Source organism: Crassostrea angulata, chromosome 7, assembly GCF_025612915.1.
Source record: "Crassostrea angulata isolate pt1a10 chromosome 7, ASM2561291v2, whole genome shotgun sequence".
Classification (NCBI taxonomy): Eukaryota; Metazoa; Mollusca; class Bivalvia; order Ostreida; family Ostreidae; genus Magallana; species Magallana angulata.
The window spans coordinates 27,894,096-27,909,479 of record NC_069117.1 but is presented as its reverse complement, the minus strand read 5'-3'; the positions used below and the strand labels follow the sequence as shown (position 1 = coordinate 27,909,479).

Sequence of the window (15,384 nt, the reverse complement as noted above, 5' to 3'; positions counted from 1 at the left end):
TGCTTTAAACAATTGTAATGCTTGCTTGCAATAACCTTCTGTCCTTTAATTGTTATCCGTATATTCAAATGAGATTTTTGAAATATTTTGTTTGCTTAAAAGGTAGAGTAAAGGTCTGTTTAAACATGAAATCGTTAAACATGAATGGATGGGATTTTTTTTCACTAATTGGGTACCAGGATACATCAAAGTTGTATTGATATTGAGTATCGATTTTCATTATCTTTTTGATTGAAATATGATAATGAAATTATGATTCTGGTAAGTGAATTTACTTTTCTAGAGCATACTTTGCTTATGAAGCATTGTATTGTTACAATTTAACATATTTTTAAACTTCCATTCCATCTACATTAAGTAAACTTAATATTTGAATTAGCTAGACTACACCACTTTAAAAATCAATACACACTGGAACCCAGAATCACAAAGTGCAGATTGTCACCCTCTTTTTTTAGATTCTACATATTTTTACATCACATTAGATTCAAAGACTATACTTTAACTTCATTTATGTTTGAAAGATCCTTGAGTTGAGAAATTTAAAGATTTTTTTTTCAATACTTAACAGAGTAAACCTGCATTTTGCATAAGGATACATGCTAATTAGATATATGCCCAGTAATTTCTGTGATTTTTTTTTTCAATTTAGTTTGCAAGATCATATATGTACGGTGTATTAGGGTTGTTTATCAGATTTTTATTCTTTAATTCAGCTGCTTTCCCACACTGTTTATCCCATCTATGCTTGCCAAGGCTTTCTCATACAATGACTTAATTTTGATGTAAAAGCTTAATTTTCAAATGCTATTGAAACTGTAAAACATTGAACTTCATGCAACATATCAGTTCTGGGAGCATATGTATTAGATCCAGCTAGCAGTGATTAAGTCCATCCAATATTTCCCTTTCATTGGCTATTACAACTTCCTATTTCAATAGCTCAGAATGCAGTTATACCTCAGAGATGGATGATTGGTAAATCACACTACACTAAATTGAGTAAAACTTCCAATATATAAGTGCACTTTTAATTATAACTTGAAATTTTGAGGTCTTTGTTATTTTCTACTCACTAACAGATCTAATACCACTTGCAGAGAGCTAATTTGGGCAAAGACTTTGCACGATTTTAATCTCATTCAGACTTTACCTTGTAACCCACTCATAATATCAGGCTGTGTGGTTCATTGTTAAGAGTTTTCCTTTAATCTATTTGAAACTAGATATTACATTAATATTGCATGGCTCTTCAACGACATTGAACTGTATTATATTTGATTGCAATAGGCACAATACAAAAATATGAAATCATTTGGTCAAATCTGGATTTAGAAATATTCTAATTATGATATGTCGTTCTATTTTTGAGGACCTATACAAAATAGAAAATACAATGTTTTGACATTTAAATTCTTCATTGATGGCTTTGTTTACATAAAATTTTATCTATGCAGGTCATGATACTGTTTTATATGAGCTTGAAGTGAATGTTGATTTTTTACCCCTGCGTTGACAGGTTTGACCCCCGTGACCCCCACCTCCACAAATACTACAGGAACCAATACAGACGGCCCGGCAGTGGAAGACCCAGTGAGTATAGGTAGCATGTGAAAGGGAAAAAAACTTTCCTCTTTGGGGAATGTATAATTTATAAATTCCACAAGTTATATGTTGAGGGGGCTAGGTGGTCAAGAAATTAACTATCAGATCTTTCTTAAAGTTTTAGATATGAATTGTTTAGCTATTAACTATCACTCAGTAAAGAAAAAAAATCTGTATATTATATTTGATTTAAAATTTGAATGTTTTTTGCTATATTTTATACAGAGCTCTTCTTTTAAAGAAGATAAATAAACTGTTAACCAACTTTTATTCGCAACGACTTTATTTTTCGATTTACTCATGCAAAAGTGGTTCGTGACGACTAATGTTGGCGATCAAGCCATATCCAGACCCGTTTTGTTATAACAACCAGACGACATCGTGGCGAAAAAATATTCACCACGACAGGCCTTCGCGAACCTCGCGAAAAATTTCTCACACACGAGAAAAAGTTGGTTTACAGTAGTCTTAAAAAGGCAATGACCATCCAACCCTCTTACGTCTACAAGCTATGCCTATTGCTTTTATGAATTTCATCATACTACCTTCAAAATTTATAGCCCGGAGATGATTAAATTTAAAAATTAAGGTAGTTATTATATTAGCCTGGAGAATGCCAGCATTCTGTAGCATTGCACAAAAATAAGTACCGGTAGTTCTGGGTAGTTCAGAACCCCTCTATTATTGCAAATAAAATAATGCTATGAAACTGAATGATGAAATGAAAATGCAGAATTGACATCAAATAAAGATCCATAGATATTTCAATTATATAGTTGTATGATGTGCACTAATGCATGGTAATACATTTGACTTCATCAGTTGGTAAGCGAGGCAAGGTGTTTGATAAGTTTGGAAACCTGAGAGATGATGTTGAGGATGACAGCTTGCTTGGCTCTTCAGGAGAGTACAGTGAACAGACTGTGGATGGTGCACCCTTGGTAAGCATTGACAGAAAGGGTTCCTCATATCCTGATAAATATTGGAAAGTCTCCAGAGTGAAATTTTCTTGCTCTCTCTCTCTGTTAATACCGGTAAATTCACAATTGTTCGTTATCCTGATATATTTTTTGTTAATGATTTTTTAAGCCCGAAGATTCAACTAAGGAAACTATAAGTGTTCAGGACTCTGGAATTGGAAGAGATATCTCAGAGTCTACCACATCAAGGTCAAGTAAAGGTCAACCATTTTTGACCCGTGCAGAAAGGTCATCTCAAGGACATCACAGCAAAGGTATCCCAGCGTTTGGAAAATAGCTTCATGGTGTCATTATGAACTTTCATTTGTCACAAGCTTAGCAAAATTTTGGCTCAAGATTTGATTTCCATTTGAATGTTGAAATTAAATTGTTTTGGTACTTTTTATAAAAGGTAATTTTTATGATTGAATTTATTTAGGTCGGAAGAGATCGAAGCTGTCGGACTGGAGCAGGACGCAGCTGTCTCCCGTCAAGTCCAGTAGTTCTCATTATAAGTCCACCATGTCCACACCAAGATTCAGTAAGTTCAGTATTTTCATACAAGGACATGTATGCTTCAGTGTCTAATGAAGTAAAAGATACCTGTAATAGTTTTTCTGGTGTTTATTAAACACGTTCTTTTACTCCTCAAATGTTTAGAATATGCTGGAAGAGCAGGCAAAACAAAAAGAAGGAAAGAAATATAAGAGCAAAACTGATGACTTGTCTTCATAAAACTGTTTTTTAGGCAGAGACTGGCAAAAGTTTTTTGACACACCCACTGCTCTGGAAAGGAAGCGGATGGATATGGTGAGGAAGGACTTCACTGAGGGGAAAGTGAAGCAGCAGGTGCCCGCCACCATCACCTACATCTCTAATGATCTCCCCATGTTACCCGGGGAAGCTGGCCTCAGGTGTGTGTAGGATGTGTCTGTGATTTCAACAGTTAGGCTGTGAAATGTGGGGTTTGATCTACAACGTTATCATGTTTGAAAGAGTTTTTGGAAAGTACTGTCTTACTAACATGGAATTCTGATGTTAAAGTAAAACTCATACATTACATGTATACACGTATTTGATGCCACAATTTGATTGATTTAATTGAGTAATGAGTAATGTTAAGTACATGCATGTCAGTCAATGAAAATTCAGCACAATAAAAGCTTGCTCACAATATAAATGTTGTTGTCAGGTTGTTGTCCACAGTGAAGGTTGGGGAGAAAATGGAAGGAAGCAAACAGGAGATGAGGCATCAAGTGGAGGCCATTCCTGGGAAGCTGAGCTCTCAGACCAAGAATGAGTAAGTATGAATAAAATTGAAACCAAAATACTTGATCTGTGACATGATCCATTCTGAACTCATTTTGTATGATTGCGGTTATATAGTATGAAACTTTGGTATTTACAGAAACCATGGACAATCTCAGTATGGCATTCTGAGTATGCAGTGGATCACAGATATCCCAGTATCCAATGCTCCCGTTGCATCCACCCCTCGAGCTTATCCTCGATCTGAGTCCTCCACATCACAAGTCACAGATAGGTCAATGGATGCTAATACGGTGAAGTCCATGGGCAGGAACACGTCCCGTTTACCAAGACTTGCCCAGAAGTATTCCAAAACCAATGTATCAAGGTATGCCTAAAATAGGATAAAATGTCCATCTAAATAGTATAAGTAACTGCTTTAATTATTATATGACTTTTAAAGCCAACTTTAATCATATCCTTAATTGCTAAAGCCAAATTATTATTTTATTTTGAATTTTATTGCAAGATTTGCAAATGGAAATTGTTATTGAGTTGTTTCCCTTTTCAAAATGGCAATAAAGTAGATCAATGCAGCAGTGCCTGAGAAACAGAACAATTTGTTTGTACAATCTACAATGATTGAATGGTGCTGTTCAAATACAAGAGAATTTGTCTCTTGAAGTAGAGAAAAATCAAGGAGGGATACAGAAGACGAGTCATTTTATCTACCCACAATTCCTGGTGCTTACAGTCCTGACTTTGTTTGGGAGCACCCTCTACCTCCGCCACCCCCAAGAGAATCTAGGACAAATGTGGCATCCATCAGGAAAGACCATGAAGAGTACTGCAAATACTATAGTTTAATAAAGCGCAACATGCAGAAATATACCTCTGTAAGTAATTTTGTACACTCAAAAATCCATGTTTCATGGACGTATAATGTATCATATTGATTGGCATAGTGCCCAGACCAATGGATTATGCACATGCACTCTTTGTTGTTATTATATATAAAGTCTCCCAAACGAAGTTTGGAGACTTTTTGCTTTTTAGCTCACCGAGCTGAAAGCTCAAGTGAGCTATTCTGATCACATTTTGTCTGTCGTCCGTCTGTCCGTCCGTCTGTCCGTCCGTCTGTCCGTCTGTCCGTCTGTCTGTAAACTTTTCACATTTTCAACATCTTCTCAAGAACCACTGGGCCAATTTCAACCAAACTTGGCACAAAGCATCCTTAGCCTAAGGGGATTTAAATTTGTGAAAATTAAGGATCACGCCCTTTTGCAAAGGGAGATAATTAGGAATTTATGAAAATTTTCGAGAAATTTTCAAAAATCTTCTTCTCATGAACCATAAGACCAGGAAAGCTGAAACTTGTGTGGAAGCATCATCAGGTAGTGTAGATTCTAATTTGTGAAAATCATGACCCCCGGGGGTAGGGTGGGGCCACAATGGGGGGTCGAAGTTTTATATAGGAATATACAGAGTAAATCTTTGAAAATCTTCTTCTCATGAACCATAAGACCAGGAAAGCTGAAACTTGTGTGGAAGCATCCTCAGGTAGAGTAGATTCTAATTTGTGAAAATCATGACCCCCGAGGGTAGGATGGGGCCACAATGGGGGGTCGAAATTTAACATAGGAATATATAGAGTAAATCTTTAAAAATCTTCTTCTCATGAACCATAAGACCAGGAAAGCTGAAACTTGTGTGGAAGCATCATCAGGTAGTGTAGATTCTAATTTGTGAAAATCATGACCCCCGGGGGTAGGGTGGGGCCACAATGGGGGGTCGAAGTTTTACATAGGAATATACAGAGTAAATCTTTGAAAATCTTCTTCTCATGAACCATAAGACCAGGAAAGCTGAAACTTTTGTGGAAGCATCCTCAGGTAGTGTAGATTCTAATTTGTGAAAATCATGACCCCCGGGGGTAGGGTTGGGCCACAATGGAGGGTCGAAATTTAACATAGGAATATATAGAGTAAATCTTTAAAAATCTTCTTCTCATGAACCATAAGACCAGGAAAGCTGAAACTTGTATGGAAGCATCCTTAGGTAGTGTAGATTCAAAGTTGTGAAAATCATGACCCCCGGGGGTAGGATGGGGTCACAATGGGGGGTCGAAGTTTTACATAGGAATATACAGAGTAAATCTTTAAAAATCTTCTTCTCATGAACCATAAGACCAGGAAAGCTGAAACTTGTGTGGAAGCATCCTCAGGTAGTGTCAATTCTAATTTGTGAAAATCATGACCCCCTGGGGGTAGGGTGGGGCCACAATGGGGGGTCGAAGTTTAACATAGGAATATATAGAGTAAATCTTTAAAAATCTTCTTCTCAGAAACTAATCAGCAAGGAAAACTGAAACTTGTGTGAAAGCATCCTCAGGTAGTGTACATACAAAGTTGTGAAAATCATGACCCCCGGGGGTAGGGTGGGGCCACAATGGGGTGTCGAAGTTTAACATAGGAATATATAGAGTAAATCTTTAAAAATCTTCTTCTCAGAAACTAATCAGCCAGGAAAGCTGAAACTTGTGTGAAAGCATCCTCAGGAAGTGTAGATTCAAAGTTGTGAAAATCATGATCCCCAGGGGTAGGGTGGGGCCACAATGGGGGATCGAAGTTTTACATAGGAATATATAGAGTAAATCTTTAAAAATCTTCCTCTCAGAAACTAATCAGCCAGGAAAGCTGAAACTTGTGTGAAAGCATCCTCAGGTAGTGTAGATTCAAAGTTGTGAAAATCATGATCCCCGGGGGTAGGGTGGGGCCACAATGGGTGGTCGAAGTTTTACATAGGAATATATAGAGTAAATCTTTAAAAATCTTCCTTTCAGAAACTAATCAGCCAGGAAAGCTGAAACTTGTGTGAAAGCATCCTCAGGTAGTGTAGATTCAAAGTTGTGAAAATCATGACCCCCGGGGGTAGGGTGGGGCCACAATGGGGGATCGAAGTTTTACATAGGAATATATAGAGTAAATCTTTAAAAATCTTCCTCTCAGAAACTAATCAGCCAGTAAAGCTGAAACTTATGTGGAAGCATCCTCAGGTAGTGTAGATTCAAAGTTGTGAAAATCATGACCCCCGGGGGTAGGGTGGGGCCACAATGGGGTGTCGAATTTTAACATAGGAATATATAAAGTAAATCTTTAAAAATCTTCCTTTCAGAAACTAATCAGCCAGGAAAGCTGAAACTTGTGTGGAAGCATCCTCAGTTAGTATAAATTCATAGTTGTGAAAATCATGATCCCCAGGGGTAGGATGGGGCCACAATGGGGGGTCAAAGTTTAACAAAGGAATATATATGGTAAATCTTTAAAAATCTTCTTCTCAGAAACTAATCAGCCAGATGATTCTTTATAATTGTTAAGACTTTGGCCCCAGGACAATTCTTTGGCCTCACAAGAAGGTTCAGAGTTTATGTACGTTTATATCCCATATATAAACAATTGTTAAGGATCTTTTTGAGAACTGAAATACTCAACATATGATATGACTATAAAATCGTCCTGTTAGAAAAGGGACTAATGATTATAAACATAAGAATATCCAGGGGAAAATGGATTTTATTTATACAGGATCAACATGTATTATTGTACATTGTCCAGATAGTTTGTATTATGACTCCATTAAGCTGATTTTATCATACCTATTGTTCCTCAGGTGAGCGATGTGGCCCATGGGCCTCTTGTTTAGTCATATTATTGTCTACATCAGAACAAACTACTATACAACTTTTATATGGCTACGTGCTACATGTAATACTTGTAATTTAGAAGTACATGTGACTGGTAATGTATTCCTGCAGGTTTCTCGTTATCTGTACAACATATCTCTCGCCGAGTTTTTGTGTCCCACTGGTTGGTAAGAAGGAACACAGGCTTCGATATTGTAGTTCACTTTGTAGAAATTTTTTCCTCAGTGATTCAGATTTATGTTGCTTTTTTACCATCATTACAAATAGGTGTATGTGTTTGTGCCAATGTAGATTCATTTATTGAATGAATTTTTGAATTATTTCACAGGCTGCATGCATATGCACTCTTTAAGGCATGGGTAGTTAAAAATGAATTTAAAATTAAATGCATTAACTTTCACCTTGATTAAGAACCAAGTCTTTCAATGTTGCTTCTCATTATTTCAAGAGAAAAAGCAGAAAACTGAGGTTTCCACTCACTATAATATTTAGGCTAACAACATGTAAATATAATATATACATATATGTATTATGAAAATCTTTGCAGACCGTGCCATCATTACCTAAGGTGGATATAAAACAGGCCATTCCGACCTCCAAGTTACAGAAGAGTCTCACCAAGATGTCCAAGCTCTCCCGCGGCCCAAGTCTGTTCTTCCCCAGAATCACACTGAATCAGCTCATCTCCTCTACCTGATAAACTGCCTTCATTTAAAAATAACTGGGAGTTTTTCCTCTTTTTCCTTTGTTTAATAGGATTGATCTGGTGCAAACATTTTAATGTTTTCTGTTCATATGTACTCTTTGTAAGGATAAGTTAATGTTTATTTTACTTTACACCAATTTATTGAAATTATTGAATAATGCATTTAATTTGTGACAATTGGTTACTTCTTGTTTTGTTTTTCGTGGTAAATTGTCACTATTAAAATTCTATTCAGCATTGTTACATGTATCATGTTCATTAAAAAGCTTTGTGATGCGTTATTTTTTCTTCACATGTTTTTTTTGGTTAATTCCTCATTTATACATATTATCAAGGACTCCAAAGTGTTCTAAACACAAAATATTTTACAATGTAAGATGAAGATTTATTATTATGCTGTTTAAACTTGTCTGTGTGTAATTTTCTCTAAATTCTTTTTATTTTTCATGCATTATGTGTAAGAAGAATGCATAGATTTAAAGTTAATTTTGTTATTTTTAGCTGACTAATTATTTATGAATTGTTTTGAGTTAAGTTGACCATTTGTTATTAAAATTTGTTAAACCGTCTCGTTTCTTTGTTATTCTTTTGTTGGTAAATTTGTTGTTCTTTTGGATCAAATTTTGAAGTGTTTTCCAAAAGAAAATATATGATAAGATTCAATTTCGGTCCGCATGAATCATAATTTGAGACCATTTGATTGATTAGATATTTTGAAGAAAGGTGTATGTCAAATGATACCTTCTCTTTTTTTGCACTTATTAAATTACAATTGGCATAATTTGAGACAACATTGCTCATTTTCCAGGAAGTGTTTCATTTGGAAGATAACCTGTAAAGCTTAGAATAAGCAAATTAAATTATGTATACCAGAAATTATTCTCAATAAATAAAGTAATGTTTACTGAAAATAAATATGAACTAAAAGGCTCTTTTACAATTGGTTGAATTGAAAATAACTGTATTCCTTCACCTGCAATTTTCTTCAAAGTAGTCATATTATAATGTTCATTTTAAAAGGCCCTTTCACAGTGCTTAGATTTTACATACATGTACATGTAATTATGCTGTCATATCTGATTTTATTTATCAGTTATGTGTGCAAAATGGTAAAGGTAAATGTTTCTGTTGGTTGATAAAAATTCAATCTTGATATTTTTCATATAAAATCTGACGGCAAATGTTCACTCATATCATAGCCTTGCGTCATTACTTGTCTACATGAAGAAGTTCGAAAGTGTACAAAACAGCATGCTAAACATTGATGTCGAAATACAATTTTTTGCGCTTCGAATATGTTTGTGAACGACTTACTGATTTAATTTGAAAGCGAGGAATGCGCATGCGCTACAAAATGATGTAAAAACGTGGTTTGCAGTGAAATAACCGATTGCTTTGTAAGAATTTATCTGCTCTGTGGCAACAGGACGAAATATTCTAAATACTTTTATAGAGAAGGTTTGAATCTTTTCTCATTTACTTTCAACTGAGTAATTTGGAGAAAAACCGTATATCATACGATCAAATTGTCAGCAGGAAAGTATCATGTTTAACAGAGAATGTGATGGTGATATGCAGAATTTTCCTTCCATTGTATCAACCGTGAACTGGATGGTTTTTATCTTTTAGAAATTAACTACCGTTTGTGTTAATTATTGTTTTCTTTTTCTACAGCCCAGTTTGGGGAAAGAAAACAAGCATGTCAGACGAAGTGAAAGTAGACGCTAAGGAAGAAAACGGCAGTACTGAAACGGAATCTAAGCCGAAAGTTGTAGATGATGAAAAGCAAGACTTGGGACCACCAAATGCTCTGGAACAAAAAATTATTCGACAAATTGAGGTGATAAATTTTGTGGGTTTTTTTGTATATGAATTTATAATGCACATGTAACACATTGAGTACAGTACCAAAAGAACAAAAGAAAAATCTGATTGCAAATTCAGTATCTGATCAATCCATGATTATAAGTTATTTCAATTACAAAATAAATCTAAAATGTTTATTTGTAAATACAGATTATTTAGAATATTGTTTGAGGCCAAATTCTTAAATTCTTTTTAAGTATAAGGTAATTTATTTATGTATGAAGTGCCTTAAAATCTTTGTTTACAGATGAAATGATGTAAACTAAAACATTTCAATCTTTTATTAAAATGTTCATTTCAGTACTACTTTGGAGATACCAATCTACCGAGGGACAAATTTCTTCAAGACGAAATGAAAATTGAAGATGGCTGTATCCTTTCTTTATCTGAATCTTTAAGATTTTTATAGTGATATGTGATTTAAATATCTTTATCAGCTGAGCCAATACTTAAAGAGCTTGTTGAACCTTTCATTAAAAGATAGGGTTACTGTTTATTGAACTGAATCAAAGAAATATTAACATTAATCAAATTTGTGATCAATTTCATGAAATTTATCACATGAAATTCTATTGTGGAATAGAACTTCTTCATGTTTTTAGCTTTCCTTAATAACAAATAGGGGTTTCATTAGCAACAATGACAAAATTTAACAGACTGAAACAACTGACTACAAATCACAAAATTATTGCCACAGCTCTACGAAAATCAGATTCTGGACTGGTTCAGGTTTGCAAATTTATCAATTATTATTTAGTAAATATTTATTATCATCATGGTATTGTATTATAATTTGATAACAGTGTTTCCTCTAATTAACAGTTAGGCTTATATAGATGCTACTTTGTATATAATTTCAGATTAGTAAGGACAGTGTCTTTATCCGCCGTAATCCAGAAATGCCTATCCCAGAGAACACAGAAGAAAGAAGGAACGATTTCAATGACAGATCTGCTTATGTTGTGAGTATTCTTAGCATGACTTTGTTAAGACAATTTTAGATCATTTAAAACATTCATATAGTTTACCATGAAAAACTTGAAATGAATACTTTCATTATTAGCTTATGTTGGTTTTTTTTGGCAATTCATGCTACTTAGATCCTGTATGACAAATCTACAAAAGTATTTTCTTGTGTCAATAAATTTTGCATTGTAAATTGGAGATAAGGATATGTGTAATGTACAACTCTTTTATGACATTTGTGTTGTGTTGTACTCTGTATAAGGTTTAGATGTTTGTAAAATTAAATAGTTTGCATATAATCTTTGGTATGTTTTCATGATATGAAATTTATTTTTATTACAGAAAGGATTTCCACTAGATGCATCACTAGATACTCTGATTGCACACTTCGAAAAATATGCAAAAATTGACACTGTATATATGAGAAGAGATCAGGACAAAAAATTCAAGGTGAAATATATTATCTTGTTTGCACTAATTTAATATCGGTAGTTTAACCTGTCAATAGTGCAAATTTTTTATGTACATTGTACAGATGCAAAAATAATAGGTAATCTTCATTTGCATGTAAATTCATAATTTCCTTGATGATAGGTTGGTGATTTTAGTAGATGTTTTTCAAGTTTTTATGTACGGTAATATCAAAACAAGATATTTAATTTAATGGTATAAAGTATGATGTAGAAGGAAGGGGGAGTGTTGTAGATTTGTTTTTATGATATCAATGTAAATGATAGATTGTCTTGATGTTACCATTAGTTTGGCAGCTCTGTTAAAATTGGTTTTGTATGATTTGTTTCATTACAGGGATCAGTCTTTGTCACATTTGCAAATAAAGAAGATTGTGACAAGTTCTTGGCAGAACCAGAAACTAAATACGAGGATGCTGTGTTGATAAAAAAGTCAAAGTATGCTATCTGTTTTGTAATGTCATTGTGGATAATAAAAATATTTGAAAGTACATAGAGTTTTCATTCCAGTGCACAAACTAAGATGATTCTTTTTAATTTGTAATGCATTCAATTTAACAATAAAATTTGGTAGCTATATTTCAAAAGTAAAGATGTATCTTCTATTTCAATTATGCATGTATTTCGGATTATGAATTCTAATAATAAATTTATATAAATTTCAGACATATCATTTGGTGTTCTTTTAAGTACTGTAAAGTTTTTGAATTTGGAATTACAGAACTCAGTATTTCAAGGAACGAGATGAGGATAAAAAGCAGAAAAAATTAGAGCAAATTCGAAAAAAGAAAGAGTAAGTGAATTACTTCTTGTTGTTTACATGATGTGATCGGTAAAGTTGACCTTTTCCCATTGTTCAGAATTTTCTTACTTTTATAAAAGGAAATTTTCTTCTTAATTTCTACATTTTCTTAAACAATGATACATTTAACAGGGATCAAGAAAAAAGAGAAGATGAAGAGAATAAGGTTTGTTGATTTATTTTATATTTCTGATACTCAAAATTGCTTCAACTTATTTAACAGTGAGATTAGCAGCTTATAAGGTCAAATAAGGGATTTTTATGAAGTCTTTTGATGTGAACATCCTTTTCAAGCTTACTTTTACCACAAATAGATATTATAAATTTATTACCTATAAATCCACCACAGAAAATGGCTGACTCTATCACACGTGGAGCTGTGTTTCAGCTGTCAGGGTTTGAGAACAAGGAACTGTCGAGGGAGGATTTCAAAACGTACTTCAATGACTATGCCAAAGTGGCTTGGGTGGACTATGACAAAGGAGACACTAAGGTAAATAAAATTACTCTGTGTACAGTTAGTTAGGTTTTGGAAAAAAATTGAAAAGTCCTATTTTATTTTTGATCCAAAAGGATTCCATGTTTTAAGATTGCATTTATGTTGTATCTGAAATAAACATTTAGGCGCTTGATGCATCAATGTGAGTGAAAAACTTTTTACAAAGAAATATCCAACTATGTCAACATTTCGTTTAGATATGTGATGACTTAACCTACATGTTTATAAATTCTTAGGCCATGATTAGACTGTCTGAGGCCAACACAGCCCAGTCAACACTAGATAAGGTGAAGGCGGACCATGATGGAAAGTTAGAGGTCTTGGATTGTGTTGTGGAGGCAAAAGTCCTGGAAGGTAAACTTACAGTTTATGTATTCTCCATCAGGTGTCACCGATATATGTGAAACAAAGCTCTGTCATTTGTTTTATCATTGCTCACCAGAGTTAAATACATGTGGTTTGGTGGACATGTATTGCGTAATTATTGCTAAGGTTTTGTTTTATACAATAAGATAAAAATGTGTTTTTAGGTGATGAGGAATTGGATCACTGGAGAAAAATATTCAAAGACATGGCAGACTCTAGAAATCGTAACAAATTCAGCAGGAAGAGAAGACACGGAAAAGATGGGGGAAGAGGAGGACCCAGGGTAAAACTACTGCTACTTTATGTCAAAGCAGACCAAGGGGGGGGGGGAGGAGGAATTAAATTTACTACATGCACCAACAACGATTGATCATGTCGGTTCACCTTAGAGAGGCTGAGTGGTCAACAAATTTATCATCAGATCTTCCTAAGATTTTAAGATATGAATTGTTAAGCTATAAACTATTGTGTATTAAAGAAAAATTCCATATTTTGGGTATTTTTATATGGAGCTCTTCTTTCAAAGGAGATAAATACAGTCTAAAATGACCATGACCATCAAACCCTCTTAAAATCAAATTGTGTATAAAACACTGAGTAATATTAAGAGGGAAGGGATGTGTAATGTGTACAAATTTTACAGATTTTTGTTGATAATTGTTGAATAATTTGCTATGTTGGATATTTATTAATTCTTTATGACCATATGATTCATTTTTAATTATGTGTGAAATGTTTTAATTTTATAAACAGGGTAAGAAGAGTAGGGCTGGTGATGATGGAGGAGATGGAGACAGCGATGGGGGAGACTGAGGTATGAACTACCCCTGAAGATTAACATAAGCTTCCTTATCATTTAGATATCATACAGTCGCGCTGTGGTTACATCAGTATTCGTAGGCATCAGTTTTCATGGTTTTAATGAAAATCAGTTTCAAGGATATGTATAAAATTTGTTGACAATGATACATGTACTAGTATCAATACTATGTGTTGTAAGATTTTACACTTTGATGAACATTTAATTTCAACTTGACAATGAAATCTAAGAAAAATTGGTGAATATTGATGAAACCGCAGTGTGTTAAGTCTAGATTTATATGCTAAGTTTTGTTGCTCAGACATTGCTTTATTGGGTCTGCTGCATAATGCTGCTGCATTATTTAATTGAAAAGGGAATAACTGAGTATTTCATTTTTTGAGTTAAAGAATAATACGTGTATTGATTATTACCATTTGCAATCTGACAAAGACAACAAAAATAAAATGCCTGTTGCATTATATTTGATAAGCCTGAGAAACTATTGTCAGTTATTGTATTCAGTTGGAGTTCATTTTATAATATTCATGGTTTGTCTTTGAGGGTTGCTCATGTTTTCAATTTGATTTCAGGAGGAAGACAGTGGCAAGACCTAATGTAATGAAGAGTTTTAGTCGATGTTTTAAAGGAACAAGCCGGCCAGAAAATACCACGGCAGATTGTAGTGATGCTCTACACCTAACACAAACTCTGTTTTTGTTGTGGTGACTCTGGTTGCAACACATTGGATATAAAAGATGTTTCTATGTTGAATGCAGAAATATTTCTGTTCAAGTCATTCTGTTAAATTCATCCTTTATGTGATCATGTGAAATACGAGAACATTTTTACAATTTGTGAATTTTGTTCATTGTTGTCCATCATTTTATTATTTTTTTTTTGTATACATTGATTGCAATCTATAAATATTTTCAATGCAGGCTTGAATGTTAATAATAACAGAATATAAATGCCAGGAATTACGTGATAAAAAGCAAATATTTGTGGTGAAAAAAAAAGCATAGATGTGTAAAGAAATTTAGGGTTTAATTTTACTTTAGATATACCTGTACCTGATAAAATTTATTAACATTATGTCAATAGAGGTATCTGTAAAATCATTTATAAAAGGAACAGTATGCTCAAATTTTGTTGAAAATAGATTGTATTTCCTGTCGAAAATCATTAAAACAATATTTTTGTGAAAGTTTGAGATAACTGATTTTTTAAAATAAATTGTAAAGTAAGTCATCGCAATCTCAACATATTTTGATAAAAAACAAACACCACAGAGGCTGTATTTTTGGTTTTGTCAAATGTGATCATTGGCAAAACTCAGTTTTTCATAAACATGTACATGTACATCTCCTCTGGTGTTTATAGTGTCTTTGGGAT

General features: G+C 33.7%; 2 protein-coding genes across 3 annotated transcripts in view; both read left to right on the top strand.

The window, feature by feature from the left end:
• LOC128192671 (uncharacterized) overlaps positions 1 to 8,790 on the top strand; it is a 43,106-nt gene extending 34,316 nt beyond the window's left edge. Inside the window, exons 43-52 of one of the 2 annotated variants that reach the window (XM_052865545.1) lie at positions 943 to 978; positions 1,520 to 1,593; positions 2,428 to 2,546; positions 2,695 to 2,839; positions 3,004 to 3,105; positions 3,313 to 3,478; positions 3,757 to 3,864; positions 3,973 to 4,200; positions 4,498 to 4,708; positions 8,063 to 8,790. In XM_052865545.1, the coding sequence (XP_052721505.1) occupies positions 943 to 978; positions 1,520 to 1,593; positions 2,428 to 2,546; positions 2,695 to 2,839; positions 3,004 to 3,105; positions 3,313 to 3,478; positions 3,757 to 3,864; positions 3,973 to 4,200; positions 4,498 to 4,708; positions 8,063 to 8,212 (1,339 nt within the window). In that variant the 3' untranslated portion in view covers positions 8,213 to 8,790. The remainder of the gene's footprint in view (positions 1 to 942; positions 979 to 1,519; positions 1,594 to 2,427; positions 2,547 to 2,694; positions 2,840 to 3,003; positions 3,106 to 3,312; positions 3,479 to 3,756; positions 3,865 to 3,972; positions 4,201 to 4,497; positions 4,709 to 8,062) is intronic. The other variant, XM_052865546.1, reaches the window with a different exon arrangement.
• Positions 8,791 to 9,524: 734 nt separating this feature from the next.
• On the top strand, positions 9,525 to 15,241 carry LOC128156644 (lupus La protein homolog). The gene is made up of 14 exons (XM_052818866.1): positions 9,525 to 9,679; positions 9,896 to 10,061; positions 10,389 to 10,458; positions 10,710 to 10,816; positions 10,948 to 11,049; positions 11,396 to 11,503; positions 11,861 to 11,961; positions 12,245 to 12,316; positions 12,458 to 12,491; positions 12,675 to 12,818; positions 13,061 to 13,178; positions 13,355 to 13,473; positions 13,944 to 14,004; positions 14,583 to 15,241. The coding sequence occupies exons 2-13, from the start codon at positions 9,921 to 9,923 to the stop codon at positions 14,001 to 14,003; spliced, it is 1,176 nt and encodes a 391-aa protein (XP_052674826.1). The 5' UTR covers positions 9,525 to 9,679; positions 9,896 to 9,920; the 3' UTR covers position 14,004; positions 14,583 to 15,241.
• The last annotated feature ends 143 nt before the right edge of the window (positions 15,242 to 15,384 follow it).

Coding starts and splice junctions, on each gene's coding strand:
- LOC128156644 (XM_052818866.1), top strand. CDS start 9,921: ATGTCAGACGAAGTGAAAGTAGACGCTAAGGAAGAAAACGGCAGTACT. Junction 10,062..10,388: donor AAATTATTCGACAAATTGAG/GTGATAAATTTT, acceptor TGTTCATTTCAG/TACTACTTTGGAGATACCAA. Junction 11,050..11,395: donor ATGACAGATCTGCTTATGTT/GTGAGTATTCTT, acceptor TTTTTATTACAG/AAAGGATTTCCACTAGATGC.